The sequence below is a fragment of the Caretta caretta genome, chromosome 7 (assembly GCF_965140235.1).
Source record: "Caretta caretta isolate rCarCar2 chromosome 7, rCarCar1.hap1, whole genome shotgun sequence".
Taxonomy (NCBI): Eukaryota; Metazoa; Chordata; order Testudines; family Cheloniidae; genus Caretta; species Caretta caretta.
The window spans coordinates 72,621,964-72,644,344 of record NC_134212.1 but is presented as its reverse complement, the minus strand read 5'-3'; the positions used below and the strand labels follow the sequence as shown (position 1 = coordinate 72,644,344).

Genomic DNA, 22,381 nt, shown 5'->3' with positions numbered 1-22,381 from the left:
CGGGCTATAGTTTACCCACCCCTGACCTAGGTGCTATTGTTTAGAAGATAATGAATGTGTGATCAAGCTGCTTATAAACCTCGTAGTTGACTTTAGATAATTAAAGTGTAGTAGCATATCTTTCAAGCATAAGAAGTTCACTATATAGAATTAATCCATGCAATATTTTGACAAGCCTATTCACTGTGTTAGTATTTTTGCTTAGATAAATATCCTTATTGTGTATCTTGTGATGACTACTTGAACATTTCACACATTTCATGCCTAAGGTCCTGTTCGATGCTTCTCTTCCGGTACTATATTATCACAGTTGAAACCAGTGATCGCGGTACAGCTTCCTTATTGTAAATGGGAGGGGGATTCTATCTGGGAACTCTTCAGAAAGGCCCTTGGACCTTGCTCTAGCAGTCTTCTACTCTCTGGAGCCATCCCAAATTAATTAACCTTCTAGGCATGCTGCAAAGTCCATGAAGTGTTTGAGTGGGCAAAGGGTTGGATTTATTTTATTATTCCAATTTCTGTTAAGGTGGGGTGATCAGTCCATTATTATTATTTTATTGGTGTTCTGTATATTTATGCAATAGGCTCCTGTGAGGGCATTTATAAATTTAAATAAACTTAGCTGAGACGGATTTCATGCCCAGAGGAAATCTGACCTATTAACTTTTTTAAGTTATTTCACTTTCCCAAAAAGACAGGTGTAAGTAATGTTTGCCCAGCACTTCTGGAAATTTTAAGTGCATAATATAAGCGCTAATTATTGTCATTAAAACTTACGTTTAATTTTCTCTTAAAGTTCTTTATTTGATTAATAGTTTTAAGTACAAAAAGTGTTTTTTGTTTTTTTCTTTGAAAGACTATTTTCTCAACTATCAAATGCATGTCACCAAAGCCTAAGACAAGTAATGCAGATCAGTCAATCAGCACAGACTGACATAAAGCCTGTACAACATTCTGAGACCCTAATCCTGGAGAAGGATCTGCAAGTGCTAGTGTGGGAAGAATCCCAGTCCCTTTAATGGACTGACTGGGACTATAGAATAGCAGGATTGGGGCTACAGAATACTATTTTATGCATTATATATGTGTGGCAATTAACTGAGATACAGTACAAACATGCTAATAAAAAGGACTGAATTTTTACATGTATGCTTGGAATGCTGTTTATATTGTTTGCGAGTAAAGCTGTGGAAGCAAGTTATCAAATATCAGTCTTGTACGACTTATAATCATGCTTAAGGTTGATTTTTTTTTGGGGGGGTATCTCTTGGAATGTGCCTTTTCAGGTGTGTGTTCTGCAAGTTTTGTGGTCTCATAGACTTGCTACAGCCTCAGGGGTGACTGCAAACCAGATATTTTGAAGGTAGTCAGTACTACAAATATATTACATACTTTTACAAGATGCCACCTGACGTTTGTTTTCTCTTTGTGCTTTGGAATCTCAGATTTAAAATTTAATGGAAATTCTCACTCTTTCTGGACTCCTTCCCAGCATGAATCAGGATGTTTTAATCAGTACAGACTGCATTATTTTACGGCTCAGTTTAATTTAATTAAAAAGGACTGTTTAAATCACAAGGGAGCTAATCAGAGCCATTAGATAAGATGAGCTAGACCTAACGAAGCATGACATTTACATTTTGTGTGTGTCGTTAAAACAGTTGAGGCATTTTATCTGAGATTGCTATATATTACTTGTACTATTCTAAGAAATCTGAACTGTGATATGAGCTGAAGAAGTGACAACTTAGATATCAAGTGCTCTTGGTACCTTTTAACTCCATGGATCTTCACTCCTTGAGTGCCACGCTTTTTAAGGCAGGCGGTGCCTGTGGAGCTGCATGATGGTGTATGTGTCTTCTTTGGACATGCACTGTGTTTATAGGTTAAGTACAGATATAGGTTGTGCTTTCAATGCATCTGTGTAATTCATATTTGAAGGGAGTTACTCTTCACAAAGGGGGAGATTTAGTGCTTTACCCCTTCCCTCTTTTGCACAAAGCCTGTTGGCTTTGTGGGAGAACTAAGCAGTGTTGGAATATTTTATTTTTTGGGAGGGGGGCAACCTAGAAACTATCTCTGTGGCTGTCCTGCTCCAGCCTGGAGGCTGGAAGAGCAATTGTTGCCTTTCCATATTCTTGTGTTAGAAGTCCAGGGTCTTACAGCCACTGACTCCTCAAAAGTGCTGTCTAGTGACCTCTTTCTGTGGCTTACCCCTGATTGCTCAATGCCATGTTAGTCTGTTTGGAGCCAACGTAGAGTCAATTCTGTGTGACTGTACTCCCCTCTCCCTAAATGCCACCTTGTCTTGCCTATGTACCAAAGGACTTTTGCTATGTGGAGGGCCGTACACGTATGTACCGCCTGCTCAGTTGTTTCATTTGAACTGTTAAAATACAGAACTTTAGAAGTAAGAGTTTTAACATATTGGACAGTACTCCATTAGCCCAGACCAGCCCTTACTTGTGAACTTTGTCACTGAACCCATAGCATTCAACTGGAAAATATATCAACTAGAAGAAACAAACACCCTTTTTCCGTAATGTTAATTAAACGCATCCATATGCACATCAAACAATTTGTGTTAGACATTTCTCATAGAATTATTCCCCTGTGTCATGGCAGGATCAATTTAATTATCCCTTAACTACCTTGATGGATGGGTAGTGTACAGTCTAGTTTTGATTATCCCCAGTGATAGTAATTCCACAGGCTTTCTTGATTATCCCCAGTGATAGTAATTCCACAGCTTATTCACTGTCTGGTTTTGATATACTGCCGTGCTTTAATACACGCTGAGCATGTTCCATTAGGTTTATATAGTACAAACTATTTTGCTTTGTCATATTGATCACACTATTTACCAACTTAATCCTTACAGTTTAAATTTTTTAACCTCCTGCAGCAGCTTTGAACTACAGCTAAGGCAAAACAAAGATGATTATTTTATATTTTCTAGCCACCAGACAGTAAAAAGTGATTGACTGATTTATGTGCAGTTCATTCAGTTTTGTCATGTACAGCTCTTAAATTGTGGTTTCAGGGGCATAACTGTAAGGCCTGTAAGCCTGACTTCAGTACCGGTCAAACTGGTTGAAACTATAATAAAGAAGAATATTGTCAGACATATAGATGAACATAATTTGTTGAGGAAGAGTCAACATGGTTTTAGTAAAGGGAAATCATGCCTCACCAATCTACTGGAATTCTTTGAGGGGGTCAGTAAAGCATGTGGACCAAGGGGATCCAGTGGATAGAGTTTACTTAGATTTTCAGAAAGCCTTTGACAAGGACTCTCACCAAAGGCTCTTACGCAAAGTAAGCTGCCACGGGATGAGGGAAGGTGCTTTCCTGGATTGGTAACTGGTTAAAAGATAGGAAACAAAGGGTAGGTATAAATGGTCAGTTTTCAGAATGGAGAGAGATCAATATGTGGTGTCTCCCAGGGGTCTGTTCTGGGACCAGTCCTATTCAGCATATTCATAAATGATCTGGAAAAAGGGGTAAATAGTGAGCTGGCAAAATTTGCAGATGATACAAAATTACTAAAGATAGTTAAGACCCAGGCAAACTGCGAAGAGCTTCAGAAGGATCTGTCAAAACTGGGTGACTGGGCAACAAAATGGCAGATGAAATTTGATGTTGATAAATGCGAAGTAATGCACATTGGAAAGCATAATCCCAACTATGCATATAAAACGATGGGGTCTAAATTAGCTGTTACCACTCAAGAAAGAGATCTTGGAGTCATTGTGGATAGATCTCTGAAAACACCCACTCAATGTGCAGCGGCAGTCAAAAAAGCCAACAGAATGCTGGGAGTAATTTAAGAAAGGGATAGATAATAGGACAGAAAATATTATGTTGCCTCTATATAAATCCATGGGACGCCCACATCTTGAATACTGTGTGCAGATGTGGTCGCCCCATCTCAAAAAAGATATACTGGAATTGGAAAAGGTTCAGAAAAGGGCAACAAAAACGATTAGGGGTATGGAACAACTTCCGTATGAGGAGAGATTAATAAGACTGGGACTTTTCAGCTTGGAAAAGAGACGGCTAAGGGGAGATATGATTGAGGTCTATAAAATAATGACTGGTGTTGAGAAAATAGATAAGGAAGTGTTGTTTACTATTTCTCATAACACAAGAACTAGGGGTCACCAAATGAAATTAATGAGCAGCAGGTTTTAAACAAATAAAAGGAAGTATTTCTTCACACAACGCACAGTCAACTTGTGTAACTCCTTGTCAGAGGATATTGTGAAGGCCAAGACCATAACAGGGTTCAAAAAAGAACTAGATAAATTCATGGAGGATAGGTCCATCAATGGCTGTTAGCCAGGATGGGCACGAATGGTGTCCCTAGTCTCTGTTTGCCAGAAACTGGGAATGAGCGACAGGGGATGGATCACTTAATAATTACCTGTTCTGTTCATTCCCCCTGGGGCACCTGGCACTGGCCACTGTCGGAAGACAGGATGTTGGGCTAGATGGACCTTTGGTGTGACCCAGAAGGGCTATTTTTATGTTCTTGTGTATTTTTTGCCATATTACTGGCTAAGAAAAACTGGTTTAAATCCAAATAAATTGCATATTGAGTGTCTGCAGGTGTTCAGAATGAGACTGTTTGTTTTTTGTTTGTTTGATTGTTTGAGTGTTTTTAGAGCTGGCCAGAAGATGGTTATTCCATTTCGTGGCAACTTTCAAGGCTTTGACGTTTGATTTTGTTCCACATCAAAACAAAACCTTCTGAATGTTTTCTCCTTCCCCTCTCAAAAATGGAGTTGTGTTGAAATTTCCACTTTTGGGCTTGAAAGATGAGCTTTTGGATTTGCAAGTGAGTGGAGAAGAGAAGACTGGTGATTAGGGAACTGGCCTGGGATGTGGGGGACTCGTATTCAAGTTGCTTATTTGCCTGATTCAGAGCAGAGTTTTTTATTCCAGATCACCCTGGGGTCTTCCAAGTCTCAAGCCAGTCCCCTACCCACCAGACTTATAGGTGTCAGTATCTCTCTTTCTCAACTTTCCTGACAAAAACTTTTGTTGAAACTGATAAGTCTCTGTGATTGTTGTAGCCATGTCGGTACCAGGATATTAGAGACACAAGGTGAGTGAGGTAATATGACCTGAAGAAGAGCTCTGTGTGGCTCAAACGCTTGTCTCTCACCAACAAAAGTTGGTCCAATAAAAGATATTACCTCACCCTCCTAGTGTCAAGTCTCCTTGAAACATTTTGGTTTTGACAAAACGTTCCAAGTAGCTCTAGTGTTTTTCCAACGCAAGAGGGAGCTCATACACTGTTTTAGGAATAGTCTCTTTCAGGATGCAATTTACTGTGTGAACGCAAAACTCACATTCCAGAAATAAGGAACATTGTCTTAAAACATTTTGTAAGAAACAAAGTTAAAATGAACACTTTACTTTTTTAAACATAACTAAGTAGTATTGCACAGAATTCCTCCTAAGTCAAGATGGCTCACTTGTCCCTAATGGATGCTACCTGGGATTGATATCTGGTAGGTGGACAGTTCTGTTGACGTGTATGGAATTGACACACAGTTTTCTCTTGTTTTCTAACAGTGGCTAACCACGTGTGTGATTCGTTTGCACATCATTGCTAATATTGTCAGCTAGATCATGAAAATCTTGCTGGGCTCTAATCAGATGGCAAGGAGGAAAAGTTCCAAAGTGATAGGAAAGAGTAGGCAATGAAAGTAAGGGTGAAGAGCAGGAGGTGGAAAGGGGGGATGTTGCTGGGGTTGGGGCTGTCGCAGTCCCAAGGTGAGATGATAACCTAATGGTGGTGGGGCTTCACTATATGACAACAGACCAGTGGGTTTTATTTAATGGTCCCCTATAAACAGTGCTCTGTTTATTTTTGTAACTTTTTTCCTTTCCTTTCGTGTATATTTACCATTCCACTTCCAATTATCATTCTCTGAGTGGGCAAAGGATTGCCTGAGCCAAATCCCAAGATCTGTGAAAGGCTCCACCTCCAATTGCTTCTGCTTTGTCTCGGGAAGTTAATTCCAAGGACAAAGAGGGTTATATCTGCTAAAGACATCCTTTGTTACTTCCTACAATTTTTAAACTTTTTGAGCTTAAGCATACTGTTGACGCTGCTTTGTGAATTGCTCTTTTGTTGCTTGTGACTGCGCCATTCTTTGAAGAGTTGGAGAAACTTTTGAATTTTAAATAGACATGGCACCGTTGTACACACAGTTGGAGTGACCAGTGCAAAAACAAAACCCAGCTTGCAAATTTAGTTTTGTTTATATAGAATGTAGCAGAGACTTAAACGAGTAGGTCCAAATTGGCACTCCATTGATTTCACAAATTGGAGGCTTTCTCCAGCTTCAGAACCCAGTCTTCAGTAGAATCATTGGAATTCTGCCAGAGTAACCAGCAGAAGAGTTGGCACAGAGTTTGTTGTACACTGATTGTACAGGGGAGTTGTGTCAAGCTCAGAGATTTCTGGCCTCTGTATAAAACTGAGCAACCATAGCAGCAGTATTTAAACTAACAGTAAAGCTGCTGGTGAAACAGCTCAGGGCTGGAGTCAGAATCAGCTTCCCTCCTTGAGAAGGAAGTCTATGGGTTTTAATTTTGATTTTTAGTAGTAGAAAATAAATGTCACCACTGCCAGAATTTGCTGCAGACTAAATCAATTGCTAAGTAATAGAAATAATGTACTTGCCTCTTATACTTAAATGAAAGAAAGGAATCAAAACCAAAAGACCCAGTGATCATATCTTGCTTTATCTTCTACTGCAGAGTGGGGTGGGTGTGAGACACCAGTTGTCTGCTGTGGTCTTGTCATTCTATACATGCAGGCAATGAGTATATATACTTCAGGACCCTCCACACTTAATGGATTGATGTTTGTGTTACCTCATTCAGTAAAAAAAAAGGTTAAATGTTCATATTAAACATGTCATTAAAGGACAAATTGTCAACTTTGTAGGTTATTCCTACACAGAGGTTTGTAAATGGAAAGTCTGGACTCATGGAGTTCCTGACTGATTTTCTGTGAAGAAAAGAGATGAGAAGTGGGAAATGGCCAGCAGTCAGACTGAGGTGGGGAGAGGAAGTGGTGGTGATACTATTATAAGCTCATCCACAAAAATGAAACTTCTCCCATGTGAATAATCGAAATGAGTGTAGCTCAGACTCCTTGAGCTTAGCTCCCCTTGGTGGGGCTTGTACATGTTTTGGTGGGCTCCTTCTTGATGTGGCAGAAGGGAAGTGGTGGGTTCACGCCAATACCCCTTGTAGAATCAAAATGATGTCACTCAAGAAATGGAAAAGACCTGTGATCTACCCTCTCTTATGAGGAATGAAATAATTTAAATGTCAAAATGGTTTACTATCACTGGGCATCTGAGTTGAGATGAGTGGGCAGCTCACACCTCTCTTGTTCCGGGCTCTCCACAGCTTACATCTCTGCATCAGCTAAACTCAGTTCAAATTTTTACAGCTTTCTTAGCAACCCGAATAGCTAGAAACCTTTTAAAAAAAAAAAAAAAAAAGCAGCTGAGATATTGCTGCTACTCACGTTTTTCAGAGAGATGCCGGTATGGTGTGTGGGCACACACTAGCTGTTTCCAAGCCCTGGATTTGGTTATGCAGATTAGGAAGGGAGGATTTCTGTGCCCGATGCCTTGAGTGTCAGGAAATTTGTTCAAGACCAGGTGCGTCCATTCTTGCTCTCAGTTTCCATTTAAACACAGTTCCTTTAGGAGGGACTCTATGGCTCCCAACCCTCCTTTTTTTGTGTGGGGGAAGCTGCATAAATGAATGTTGATTCATTCATCACTTACTTGGGTACTCCTTATGAGGCTGGGGATGGTGACATTGCCCCAGAAATGGGCTAACCTTCTGACCCATCCCTTCCCAGATACAGAGCTCAATCTTTGGAGTCAAGGGAAAGGAGGGTCATGCCATAAAACCAGTCCTCCCTCTTTTCTGGCCCTTTGCAGCTCGGATGCACTTTATTTTGGCTTTAAGATGCTAAAATCTGCTGTTCTTATTAATTTATTTTTAGGATCAGTCAAGGTCTATACCATTATATAATTTCTGGTAAAATCTATAGAAAACAGAGTCAGCTGTCAGACTAAAACAATATGGCATAATTTGTCAAAGGTTAATGGAAATAGGTAAATCTTTATGTAGCTATAGCAGCAGAAACAAGTGATCTGTCCTGTTGGTCATTCAGACTGAAGAAAGAATTCTTTTTTCTTTTAATCCTCACCTGCTCATCTTTTCGTTCTAGCTACTGGATCCTTATGAAAAGTATGGCTCTGTCATGGTGTAAGGTTCCTTGTTTTCTTTCTTTACATACAGATCTGTGTCTGTGAATCTTGACTAGAACATCATTGCATACATCTTATTTTGAATGAAAATTAATTGCTTTATTGCAAATACATATGCTTTTCTTCATTAACATTTGTTTCTTCTTTATTATTAGCAGTTTTAATTACAGCATACGTTGTATCATACTCGCAAACGTTTTGCATTTACACAGATCTCAATATCTAAATTTTGGCTTTGCAATACTTATGCAAGTATGGGCACAAAGTACTTGTTTACAAGAAGCTTGTAGAAAGGTTTCTTTTAGTTTTTTTGTGTAGACTCCATGTAAATTCAAGTTCATTGCGGTGGAACCCACTGCAATGGGCCTCTGATTCCATTATTCAATATTTTGCACTCCAGAATTATTTACAAATGTAAAATGTGGCATAATTTTATTATTGAGGTAGACCTTTGCAAATTCACACTTTCTGGGAAACCTGTTACTGAGCTGGCTAATTTAGTGACTAAAAACACACACAACCCAAGATAATGCATTACTAAATTTATTTTGTTCATTTATTTGATAAAGGATAGTTTCGTTTGATTTATACTACTACATAGTGTACTAGTACACGTGACAGTATATTTTGTAGAAGTGCTGATGTTTAAGTAGTAATATTTCAAACAAAGAGTAGCCATCGCTCCATCAACTCTTTTAGAATTAAGGAGCAAATCTTGTGTGCAAATGATGATGGTATGCAGACTAGCACAGGTCAAATTAGTATGGCTCTTCTGTTAGAGGAATGGTCTGGTCATAAATATCGGTAAGCTGCTTCCTCCTTTATATGGATGAAATCAATATGGTCCTGTCTAGGTGGTAATATACTTCTATAATCTTTCACTGGAAGATTACAAAGAGCTTCACAAACCTTAAATAATTAATCCTCGCCATCTCATTTATCCTTATACAAGTGAAAATTCCTCACTTTATAGATGATGAAATGGAGACTCAAGTTAAACAACAAGCCTAAAGGTCACATGGTCATTTAGTACCAAGATCTAGTTAGAATCTAGAACTTCTGACAGCAGTCCTATTCTCTAGACTATACTCTAGTTTTGAAAGATGTTCATCTTAAGAACACATAACTAATATTCGGTACATTTATCTTGCAAGAATGATTTAAGTGTCTGTTTACTAGGGGTGTGTGTATATGTATATATGTGTGTGTGTGTATGTATGTATGTATGTATGTATAATATATATATATAAAATAATGGTTCGTGCAGTTACTTTTCTGTATAACTACCAGCCTTCACATAGGGAAGACTGGAATAGTCCTTGATATGTTTTTGTTTGAACCAACTGCTTGAATAAATGAGTGCTGTAATCAATGAAACCAGAATAAAGGAAAATCTAAAGTACAGGCTTGTTGTACTGATGACTGGGTTTTTGATAAATTATCTTCATAATTGGCTGGACAGTGCTAACAGAAGTAAGCATTGTTGAGAGAGGTCAGCACTACAAATGTAGGCTTTTTAAGCAAGAAACAACATGTCCTAAGGCATGAAATAACCTATCCACTGCTCCATTCTGGATTTCATATTAGTCCAGATGTTTTGAAAAAATTTCATTACATCAGATTAAAAAAGAGTAATCTAAACTGAAATGGTTTTGTGAATGTGCGGTGGAGGGTTTTCTGTTCAAAGTAGCAGAAATGAATTTTTCCCCATACCGAACAAAATATAAACATCTCTAATATGTGAAGAACTGAAAAAAGTTAGCTCAAATATTGGAAGCGTATTTATCTGAAATGTACAGATTTAAAATGTAGAGGCTAAACATTTTAGACAATAGCAATAAGGATTGAATTACAGGCATATAGGTGATTTTCCATATCTATCAGTGATTATTAAAAAATGGCATATGCAGGCACCATGGTGATGAGCGTGGCATAGAAACAGATTTGCCTTAAGTGGGGTGGGGAGGAAAGTAGGCTACTCACTTGTAACAGATGTGGCGTTATAATTATGTTATGTGCGCATAAAGTTTGTACATATGCATTAAGCCATATGGAAAGGTGTATTTTAGATTTTTAAAATGCAGTGAAACTATGCAAGAGACCGCTTCTATTAGACATCTAATTAATTTGAAGGTACCTATATACGCAGCCTTCATTTGAAAGCCACCTCTGCTCATCAGTCAGATTTTTGTCAGGCCTTTTGAGTGGTTGCTTTAGGCAGATTTTACTGTAATCATTAGGTTGTATGAAAACTATGCCATTACCCACAACAATTCCTTGTCACAAATGAGTGAGCTACAGGCTCTTTCATCAGAACATTCCTCTTCTTGCTTTATTTCATGGTGTCTCCACATAATAGGTGTCAGAAATAGTTGTGCCACTGAAAAAGTTTCAAAGGTAAAATCTTTCAAAACTTTGAAGTGCATTGATTACATTGCTATCCTGAAAAGTGGCTGTGGAAAAAAATGGCAGTGCCATTTACAGATATTTCCAGTCTGTCTTCAAAGTCCTATCTGCTTATTCTTGTAACTGAAGGTTTTTAACTGCTTTTTTTACTCCTGCTGTCTCCTCTTAGAAAGTGACTTGGAGTCTATTCCTTATAGTATCCTCATCAACAGAATTGCTTACCAAGAGCTGTCTACTTACTGAAGGCCGTGAGTTTGCACCAGATGTTACTGGGGTTCTGATTAGGCACATGGCATCTTTATTACTAGAGATATTGTTCAAGTAGGGCTCTCTGTCATGTTAGGTGTGCAGTGCTGGCAGCTGGGAACACTGATTCAAAAATGGACCGTGTTAGTAGTGAATGAAATTTGTTAACATAGGTTGCCTTTTTCGTGGCATCCACAAATCAAGTTTTTGGTGTCAAGCCTGTTCTTGGTAGACTTTTGAAAAACGCTACCATTACAATGCTTTCTGACACCCTTTCAAAAAAAATTTATTTTCTTGGGTTCCACCCGCCCCTATGAGAGAAGAACAGAGAATAGAGACAAAAGACCAAAGCAGTAAAAGAAGAGGAATGGAGAGGGAGGAGGGGAAGCAAAAAAGTGGCATTTTGGTTTCTATTTTGTAGAGATTAATCAAAGATTCTAAAAAGTTAGAGCAAATCTTTTCAAATGTATCTGAGGTGTGACGTAGTTGTTTGGTTTCAAGCACTGCTCTGGAGAACCAAGCTTTCTGTGAGATGGAGATTTTCCAAGATGAAGGGATAAATTGCTAAACACAGTGTGGGAAGTAATTTTTAAGGAGATATCTACTATCATATTAATCTTCCTACTTATTTCTAGCCAAAAGGATTGTATCAGCTGCAAAACTTTTGAGACAGTGCGTGGCTGCAGGAAACCCACATCTCCAGCAGGAGTCTCTTTTTGGCAAGGCCTGTCCACAGTAACCTATATGGGGACCAGTATCAATGAAATATAATTCTCTGCTGGATAGAGTTTTTAATGTTTTGCAAGGCACTTCCCCATTGGCTAGTGTTCAAGGATATACATGCATGGTGCAGGCAGTTAAATTAGGGAGGGTCTTTAGGGCCTGTAAGCCATAATGGGCTCCGGTTGGTTGGGTGAACTTAATGAAGCTCTCACCACATCAACAACAATTCTGAAGTCTCTGGTCCTTCCAGCGCATCAGGCTCAAATGTCCTTCAAGAGATGCTTAAGCTGCCGGTAATGTCATGCAGGTGGACCGAGTAGATTGCAGGGTTGGAGTTCTTGGAATAGGAGAAACTGATCTCTGCGATCAACTGAGACACCCAAATTATCCCCTTATCCATCCACTCTACCCATTAATGATTTCTTGTCCATTTTCAGCAATGGGTTGACCCAAAGTACAGTATGTATGTGTGAGAAGAAACAGAATTTAATATTTCTAGCCAAACTGGCCCGCGCTTCTCTGGTAGCCAATATTATTGAGGAAATTCTACAATCAAAAAGGTAATAGGTTGAACCTACTATTCCTGCGAGTGGGAGAGGATGTATATCAGCTTTTTTGGCAGTTTCAGCAGTACATGTGTCAAAGATTTGAGTAGTCATGGAAGCTGACTCCTAGAGACGATCTGCTCAGGTGAGGGGTGGAGCACGTTGGATGGTCAGTGTTGGGAAGCTTGCGTTGCTGCTGCTGCTGCCTGTGCTGCAGCTCATTTCGGGTAATGCTTCAGACTCCATGACTTCAATCCAGCATCTTTCAACTGCAGTACATAGTTACTAGGCTTTCCCTCGTAGGGGTCTGCTGGTGCTCATAAAATGATGGAGCTCTACTCTTGCAATTTCATGATGACAGAAAAGCTTCTGGAGTAAATTAGTTTTCACTCACGGGCCATATAGTAAAGAAGGAAGTCATTAAACATTTTAAGGATAATGGAACCAAGATGAGTGGGGAAAAAATATAGACTGAATATCAGAGTGCCTGATGATGAAATCTGTTAGGCTTTTGACTAGTCTCAAAGTAAGTGTTGGAAGCCCCATCACTTGGACAAAGGAAAGTACTGATGTGAACAATCCTTCATAGCTAGGGAGATGGCTGGTTATTTCACATAAGTGACCTTCAGACGTCAATGACTTTCAATCATTACTGATGCAGACCAGCAACTGAGATGTAAAAAGTATAGTATGTCATTCACCAGACCCAGGTTGATGTCCATGCCCATGAGGGAAATGTTATCTTTCCAGTACTGTGGTGAAATATGAACTGTTTTTTTTAAAAAGTACATTAAAATGAGTCATAAAAATAAATTTAATACACTTTTTATAATTATTTCTCATTAACCGTTTGGACTTTATTTAAAAATTTGAAAAACTGTAAGAATGAAGCTGCAGCTGTGAAGGTTGATAGACCTGAGAGATCATTTCAGGGTTCAGTTGGCAGGAGACATATATGAGCCTGCAAAAAATTTAAACAAAAATGAATTAACTTCTCTCTTGTAACCTGTCTTCCTTTTTCTTTTCAAAGTGTCAGTTTGTGGTTTTGATAAATGTCAGAAACATTTCTCTTTTTTTCAAATAAAGTTCTTCTCTGCATAATCCTGTGTTGTGATTTTTTCTCATCCCTCCAAAGATTACTTTGTCCTTCCTATGGTTTCTCATCGGAAGAGTATCTGAGTAATGGGATGGAGTTGACAGCAGAGTGTGTTTCCTACTTAATTAGTTTCATGTGATAACTTAAAAAGGGGAGAGGAGGGAGTTCATTTGTTTGGCTGTTTTTTGTTTTGTTTTCCTATAGTGTTGGAAATTCATTAACAATTCTTAAAGTAAGAATAAAAATAAAAGCCTGAACACTTACTGTTTTTTTTGCTGCCAGGCTGTAGGCTTTCTTGTCATGCTTTCTACAGTGTTTTGGATAAAGACAATGATTAATAGTTTGTTTTACATGGTACAAGGCTATATATGTATACTTATTAGAGAACTGCACCCTCATATCTGTGTATCAGTCCCTGACACAAACCATTGATAAAATGTGTAGGTGTGTGCTGGCACAATGCAGTCAAAGTGGAATCATAATTATCTCCCAAGCAAGAAGCCAGGGTTATGTTTATAAAGTGTCCTGAGGATCTCTTCTCAGTCAAACCAGGAACAGGTTAGATTAATATGTAGTTTATAAATATTTACCAAATAAACTCATAGGCAAAATTACTTTTCGGAATCCCCAGTGTTTTGAATCATTTCTGTTTTAGCATTTATCATATGCCTCTTGGGGAGTCCTGAATGGTTATCGATGAGGTTATTCTTCTTTCTGGTAAAATATTGATGTATGATAGAAAATTGTTCTGTTTATATTGTGGTAGCACCTAGGACTATCTGTCATGGACTGGGACCCAACTGTGCTAGGTGCTGTACAAACACACAACAAAAAGATGGTCCGTGCCCCAAAGGGATGACAGTCTAAGTAAGGCCCAACTTGAATTGCAGGATGATTGTCAAAAAATTGCAGCTGCGTTGTGGACAAGCTGTGGAAAATTGCGGAAAAGTCCATTATTACTTTTCCACGATTTTGCACTGTTGATTGCCTGGGGCTCCCGTTATCAGCTTCTGGGGTCTGAGAGCGGGGACTCCCACTGTCAAAATTGCGGTGGAAGTCTAATATTGCGAATCTGCTATATCGAAAGTTAAGTAGGGCCTGAAGTATAAGACAAAAGACAACAGCTCAGGGAAGCACAAGAAAACAAGGAGCCAGTATTGGTTAATGTGATAGGCAGTTCTCATAGGACTCCAGCTGCCTAACCATTTTAAAGTTTTTTCTTTGTAGGCTTCACTGCAAGGGATAGTTTTAAGGAGGTATTTTGAAGGAGGATAATGAGGTAGCTTTACAGTTATATACAAAGAACTCTTCCAAAGCACAAGAAAGGTACTCTTTTGGAAGCTTAATGAGTGCATGTTGAAGGGTGACATCATTGACTGAAGGGAGATGAGAGTCAGCATCTCACTAGTGTATGAGACATGATAGGCAACTTTGGGAATAGGGCTTGAAAATGAAGACAAGCAGCTTATATTTGATCTGATGGAGAAAGGGAAACTGATGGAGGGATGCAAAGTTGGGTGACCTGGTCGAAGCGATGAGCTAAGAAAATGACCTCTGCAGCAGTATTTTGAATGTATATAAGCAGGACAAAATTGTGGCCTTGGTAAAGAAACAAACAAATTAAAATCTGTAAATTAATATAGTAAATGCTTATTGCTCCCTCCCCAAATGGGAACAATGTGTTTTACTTTTAATTATTATTGCTCTGCTTTATTTTCTTTTCCATGCCCTTATCCCTTTGATACACAAAAAGGGACTGAATTTTATGAATATGACTTAATAGTCAAATGACCTCTCTGCACTTTCTCTTCTTATGGGAGTAAAATTCATATTAAACTCCTTTAACCCAGAATTTCAGTTTGTTCTTACTTTGTAAATACAAGAATAAAATCTGCTTCATTCATATTTTTTGTTCATTCCTGGAACTATATTATTGATTCAAAATCTCTCTGCTGGCTTCTGAATGTGTGTGTATGTGGCTACTGAGTGTGCACATTTATTTATTTATTAATATAATATAATTTATAATTAATATATATGTAAAATCCAGAAATTAATATTGTATTGATTTTATTAGGCACTAGGAATATTGAGGGTATTTTGTTTAGGGGGAAATAGTATAGTCTGCTAAATTTAAACATAAAACTCCTTAAGTTGAATGCAGTAGACATGATATTACAATGTCACATAAAATCAACAATAATTGTTTTAGCTGTAGAGTGGTTACCACCTCCATCTATATTGCATCTACTGTTACAATAGTTGGCGAAACTGCTTAGCTGGAAAGGCAGGTCATGACAGTAACTAGTATTGTGGAAACTGATTCCAAATATGAAACAAGATGTTTTAAAACAGGAAAAATGTTTTCTTACAAACAGTACCACTGCAGTTTGAAGAGCAGAAAGGAGTAAAATGACCAAAATAAATTACAGTTGGGAAACACAGATTTCATCAGGTCTGAAGGAAACATTCATTTTGTTACTGAAGTGTTGTTCAGTCAGTCAGCATCCTGTCACAGCAAGTTAATATGGGGAAGAGAAAACAACCAAGTAGAAAATGTTAAGCCATTGCTGTCTCTGCATGTTGTTTTTGTCTTTTTGGCTTCATTATTCTACCTTCTTATGTGATGGATAGAGTTGTCTAAGTGCATGTTTCGTATGTTTAGTTTGTTTGGTTTGATGGGCTGTCAGATTTAGATTTAAACTCCCTGCCATCACTACCACCACATGCTACCTCAGCCTCTTCTCATTTGGGCTGTCAGGCACATTTGTTCATTATATTTGGAGGACCAGTTTATATTGACAAGCAGTCATTACTTATGGCAGTGTTTAGTCGGGCTTCTTTTGCTGCAGTATAAATGTTCATTTTGCTAAATTGCAAGTCAAGTATGCTTGGCCAGGAGCTCTTACCTCTGCTACAACTCATTAAACCATTTGCATCACGAAGTCATAGTCATTTAGTCAACCACTCAGGTGCAAACCTTGATGAAATTACCAAATTATATTTGGCAAATAGTAGCTCATGTTTTGTAAATAAACCCTAGAGCTTCCCTGAGAAATAAAACCCTCCTAAAAAGATCTTAAAGCTTTAAATATTCCTTCAAAATTTTTGGTGATAGGTAAAATACACTGTAGATTTCATTCAGTTATATAACTTAGTTTCAAATCCAGTTGCCCAAAAAATGCCGCAAAGGGTAAGTACATGTTAAAAAAGTAAGGACCTAACTGGTCAACTATAGGTTTTTATTGCTAATGTTTTTTATTTCCCTCTATCAAGAAAAATGTTGGCAACAATTTTTATGCTTCTGTACCTTAAGTTAGAAAAAGAGAAATAATGTAAATTTATCCACAAATGAGCATGGCTTAATGTTCCAAAGTTTGGGCATCTGCACTCAAGAAGAATAGATTTTCATCATTTGAATCTGATCACAATATTATTATTATTATAATTAAAGTATTGTATCACTTTTTCTATTGCCACTGTCACAGAGTGAGTGGACTTGTAAGGAGGTTAGAGTTCATCTACACCTGAGCCCGCCCTGCCCCGTGTCCCCAGGTGAAAGAAATGAATTAGTCATGTGACAATCAGATGACTAGGAGCTGGGTGCACTGGGAGATATAAAGGCAGCATCTCAGTAAGAGGAGAGCCAAGTAGAGAGGACTCCCGGGAGAGGAATCTTGGGAGTCTGTGCTCTATAAAGAATTAGGAGGGCAGTCAGGAAAGCTGGTAGTATAGAAGAAAAGAGAAGCAAGACACATAGTGGTTATGGGGTTCAGTCAGTCCAATTTTTAGTGTTCCCCGGGCCAGGAATCCATAGAGGGTGGGTGTGAGTTCCACTTGTACTGCCACTCTGTTTGCACTCTCCCACCCTCCAATGTCCCCTTTATATAAGTGGGAAGACCGACTGAATAGAGCCCTCAATGTCTTGTTGCTGAGCCTGGGAAGGAAGGGCTGGAATTGAGGTGACAAGAAGACAGACCCTCAGGAAGGAATGACTGGAAGACTTCTGTGTGTGTTTGGACTTCAGAGCCCAGAAGGGGTTCTTGTGACTTGGTCAGAGGGTTAAGTCACCTCAGCAGTGGAACTGTGCCGATGGCCAAGAGAATTATTGGTAAAAACTAGGAGGGAAACTGAGTCACAGTGGTTGCAATGTTTGGCAGGCCATAAGGGGGTGTGCTCTTGGTCTGCATCCTGCAACAGTCACGTTAGTGTGTTTTGTTTCCTCCTGAAAACTTGATAGTTTAGTTAAGTTTAGAAGTGTTGTTGAGAAGATCTAGTGGGCTGGGGAAAAAGGGGAAGTACCCCCTTCATCACCTCTCCCCCCCTTTTCTAGGTAAAAGCACTGTGAATCTATGGTGAAAACTATTTAGGGAACTCTGCCTTGTAAAAAGGAGAGGGTTGAAAGCAATGATGATCCCTAGAGAAAAAGCTGGGAGATCCTGGGTATGCTTGTGGATTTAGTACCCAGTCTTGTAGCCCTTACTCAGGTAAATGAGTTCTGTTAAAATAATCAGTGGGATTATTCACTTGTGTAGGTGCTGTAGGATTAGGCCTTTAGGTCCTGATACTGATAACACTTATTCCATGCTTAACTTCGTGCACGTGAGTAGTCCCAGTGAAAGTACTCCTGTGCATAAATGTCTGTACTTTGCCTCATGATTTGTACAGGGAGGATTCCTAATCAAACTTATAGGTGGGTAAGAGAGACAGAGGAAGATGCTCTTGTAGGGGCATAAGGAGGGAAAAGAAAGGGAAAAAGGAAAGCAGAATTGCAGAGTTTAAAATGTGCACTTATATTCATTTAATTACGCATTTGCCATCAGACTTGTGAAGTTGCTGGCCTTGGTTCTGTTTCAGGAAGGATGTGTGTCATACTATCATTACATTTTCTGCAAAGGAGCATAAACAAAAGGTTGAAGTGTTGACAGCTATGACAAAGTTCAGTACCATAGTGTGTCACCAGATAAGTGATACTGTATAGTTTGTGACAGTCAGCAAAGCATGGCGGCTACTATTCATGTGTCAGTTTTAAAAGACAGGAAGCATTACCCAAAGGAGAGAGAATATCAGAATTTGACAGCCTGGTGACACTTAAGGTTAAATGTCTTCTTTTGAATAGATTTAATTTATATATGTATTCATTTTATTTTATGGCTTGAAGTCTGAAATTCCAGACTTGCAACACTTTTTTGTTTATCTCATTATTCGGGGGTGTTTGTGCTGTGGGAGAACAAGCCAACATCTTTAAAGTTTCCTGCTAAAATTGAAGGGTACTAGATTTTAGATAAAAAGAAAAGGAGGACTTGTGGCACCTTAGAGACTAACAAATTTATTTGAGCATAAGCTTTCGTGAGCTACAGCTCATGCTCAAATAAATTTGTTAGTCTCTAAGGTGCCACAAGTCCTCCTTTTCTTTTTGCGGTTACAGACTAATACGGCTGCTACTCTGAAACCTAGATTTTAGATGTTAACTTTGATATCCATGTTTTTTACTGCACAAAAATGCAAATGTACATGAAGCCAACAGCCAGCCACTGCAGTGTAGTAGGTGCCTTATTCAATTTTTATTAAGACATGTCCCGTTTCTGAAAATAATATATTGTTAATAGATTGATATATAACTTGCACTCAGTTGCTCCACTGCAGCCAAATTTCCTTCAGATTTCTCAGACTTGCAACTTTCTTTGCAAGACGAGCTTTAATTCAGAGTGTTAAATGGAAATTTAAAACTCTACATCATAGTCTTTTTTTTTTTTTTTACATGAACATCTTATAATAAGATTCTAGGATTGTCATTCTGTCTATGTCTCACTCTGAAGCCTCGGATATCTGAGTCAGTACAAAGCAAAGGAAAAAGCTTCAAGGATGGTTGAGTGCTCTTTTTGTCTAGAATATCATCAGGCTCAATCATTACTGGAATTCATGGACTTCTATGTCCAATTTTTAAGTTTTCAGCCATTTTTGGCTTTTTTACACTTTACAAATTTACCCCTGAATGACAGCACGGACTTTCACCTAGTTATAAATAATAAACTAGAGCCACACTATGCATGTATTAAGGTTGTATTATCCTCCTTTCTTTCACATATTTAGTTTGTTCCATAAGTTCCATAAGTTCCTTTAACTTCCTAAGCACTTATATTCATTCCTTCGCATCTCCTGTGCATGCTGTAGAAATAATTTGGGGAAAATTGAAGGCAGAAGTTTTAAGGGAAGAACAAACCACAAAGGTGAAGAACTGAAGTAGTATATGGTGGTCCAGTGGAAGCTAGAAGGTCCCCTTTGCAAGAAATCTATCTGCAAAGTTTCAAAGAGACTTCAGTGTGTAGTGAAATCATATAATGGACACTTGAAGCAGGAAAATTACTAAATATATGACTAAAAAGAAATATTTTCTTTGTAACTTTTGATTATTTAATCTCTGAACTCTTATGCGTGTCTAAAGTCAATAACACTCATCAGTGTTTTTCATATTAAGTCCACTATCTACTATTCATATTTTTGGTGTGTACAATATATAAAATATTTAGAAAGCAATTCTGGATGTTCTAAATTGACAATTTGGCTTCAAAACTATGGAATACTAGATCTCCAGATTTTGGGGGTCGTTGTTGGTGAAGGTAATGATCTTAGTTGCCTATTGGAGGGACCCAACTATCTTGCTCTTCAGATTCCTTCAGTGCCTTGTGTTAAACTAGAATAAAAATATACACAGATGGAGTGACATCAAATAAGAGGAGGGAGGAGAAGAGGAAATTGGCTGAGCAAAAAAAAAAAAAAAGCAGAGAAGAACTACCAGATGTATTCAGACCTGCCACTTCCCCTCAAAGATTGTAGGCCACATCCTCAGCTGCTGTAAATTAATGTAGCTCTCTTGACTTCAGTTGAGCTTAACCAATTCCCCAGTTGGTATAAACTGGTAATCTTGAGTGAAAAGTTCCTGGGATTTCCCTGACCCCCATTTTTTTAATCTTCCACACAGTCTAGCCAATGTTAATTTTTCTCTACTGCAGCTTTTGCCACCTGGAACATATACCTCCCAAAATTTCAGGTGGCTAAAGCGGTATGCAGCACCACTCAGGTTTGGTCAATCCACATAGAGATGGAAGGACAGACTGGCCAGATTTGATTGATGTTGCAACCTAGCACATGGGATTGCAACACCAATCACATTTAGAGGAGAAGCGGAGATGGAGAAGCAGACAGGCCAAATGTGAGTGGTGCTGTGAGACCCTGTGTGCCATGTCACCACCACCACCACTGGGTTTGGGGCCCCTCTCAAAGTGGGGTCCAGGGCAAACTCCATCCGCAGGGCAGCCCTGAATGGAGGAAATGTTCACTTCAACCAGGACAGGGGGTTTTTGGGATCAAAGCAGGACTGTTCAGTTAAACCCAGGACAGTTGGGAGATCTGGGAACATTCTTCCTGTTTCTCTCTCCATCAGCAATCTTCATTTCATTTTAAATTACAGCTAGAAACATCTCTTCTCCCTTGCCTGTACGTCTTAGGTTTCTCTACCCTTTGGCTCTTATTTCTTAGTAACTTTATTATTTAACTCTGTAAAGTGTCTTTGGATAACCATTGTCTTGTCTTTTATTACGTTAGAGATTAATTAGCGGCTAATTGGATTCTACATTCACCTTGTCATTTGCGTCTTATTTTGTCTTGGACAAGTCACTTAACCTTTGCTCTCAACATACATATAAGTAAAATGTGTGGATAATGGTTACCTACTCTGTACTTTACAGATTATTGGGAAAGATAATTAGTTTGTAAAGTTAATCGAAAACTTTGGATGAAAGATGCTATAGGAATGAAGAGATTATTAAACAAAATAATTTAAGATTAACTTGCCTAATGTTTACTATTTTCCAGTGTGAAAAGTGGACCTGTGCAGTCTTTATCTTGTTAATATCAATCACATTTTTGGTGCAAAAGAAATCTTTCTTTTTGTAGGTGCTCGAAGATGCAGAGTCTCAGCATTTGTTCCAGTCCATCTTGCCTGATATGGTGAAGCTAGCACTTTGTCTCCCTAGTATCTGCACTCAGGTAAGTAAGCACAAATAGGTACACCCCCAGGGCAGATTAATTTCCTATAAACTATAACTAATTGCTGGGGTCAAAATGCCATAGCCATGTTACGTTTCTTATTGAAAGCTGTGGTGGTTCTGTCTCATTTAGCTGAGGCCTAGGGAACAGGGAGGACAACACACACCCACAATGGTACAAAAGAACATTAAAAACTCACTGTCTCATTTCTGAACCTTAATTTAAGCCATCAGTCAAAATTCTATATATATTAGAAATGTCTTGTTCTTTCTAATGAAATGACCATGAAATTTTTAAACTTTGAAAATATTTTAGTTGATTTTTATAGCCTTTTGGATTTGAAACCACTTTTAAAGCTATTTTAATCTTATGTGAATAATGCTTCAGATAAGGCTTTCTTCTTTTACGTATAAAAATACATGATTATATTTACACCTCCACAGTGTCTGTGAATATACGGTTCTCAGTAATGATCATGAATGTTTTACTTTATTGTAATAGGGCCAAATCCTTTAGGCACTTCTTAGTTGGTATAATGCTTACTGCTGGGAATAGTCACCTCAAACTCAATAGGACTGTTCATGTGAGTAAAGGCTATTTAGATGAGTAAGCATTTGCAGGATAGAGCCTCTAATTAGTAAGCACGACTCTCAACTTTTAAAATAGGTTTTTCAAAAGTAAGGTGTTTGTATTGGAATAGAAAAGCATTGCCCTGCTTAGTTATGCTAAAGAGGATGTTTACAAAGGACACGAATTCAGAAAATTGGAATATTTTCTGGTCTTTTTACCAGTCGTTTGGCTGGAAGAACTTTTCTGACAGCTACAAAGCTTTTAAAAGTGAATTCAGCATGCACAGGACACCAAGATGATTAAATTATGCATATTTTAAAGGAGTTTTACTGCCTTGAAATGTTTCTATTTGAGAGATGAGTTATTGACCTTTTTATACTATCTCTAAGTCACTCTTTGAGTTTAGGGGTAGCTGAACTTAAGATGCAGTA

At 38.4% G+C, this 22,381-nt stretch overlaps 1 protein-coding gene across 9 annotated transcripts in view; it reads left to right on the top strand.

The window, feature by feature from the left end:
- PARG (poly(ADP-ribose) glycohydrolase) overlaps positions 1-22,381 on the top strand; it is a 128,738-nt gene that overhangs the window by 32,657 nt on the left and 73,700 nt on the right. For all 9 annotated transcript variants that reach the window (XR_007357751.2, XR_007357754.2, XM_048858637.2 and 6 more), the window contains one exon: positions 21,288-21,380. Coding sequence is in view for 7 of the 9 variants with exons in the window: in XM_048858637.2 (XP_048714594.2) it covers positions 21,288-21,380 (93 nt within the window). In the remaining 2 variants the exon portion in view is untranslated. The remainder of the gene's footprint in view (positions 1-21,287; positions 21,381-22,381) is intronic.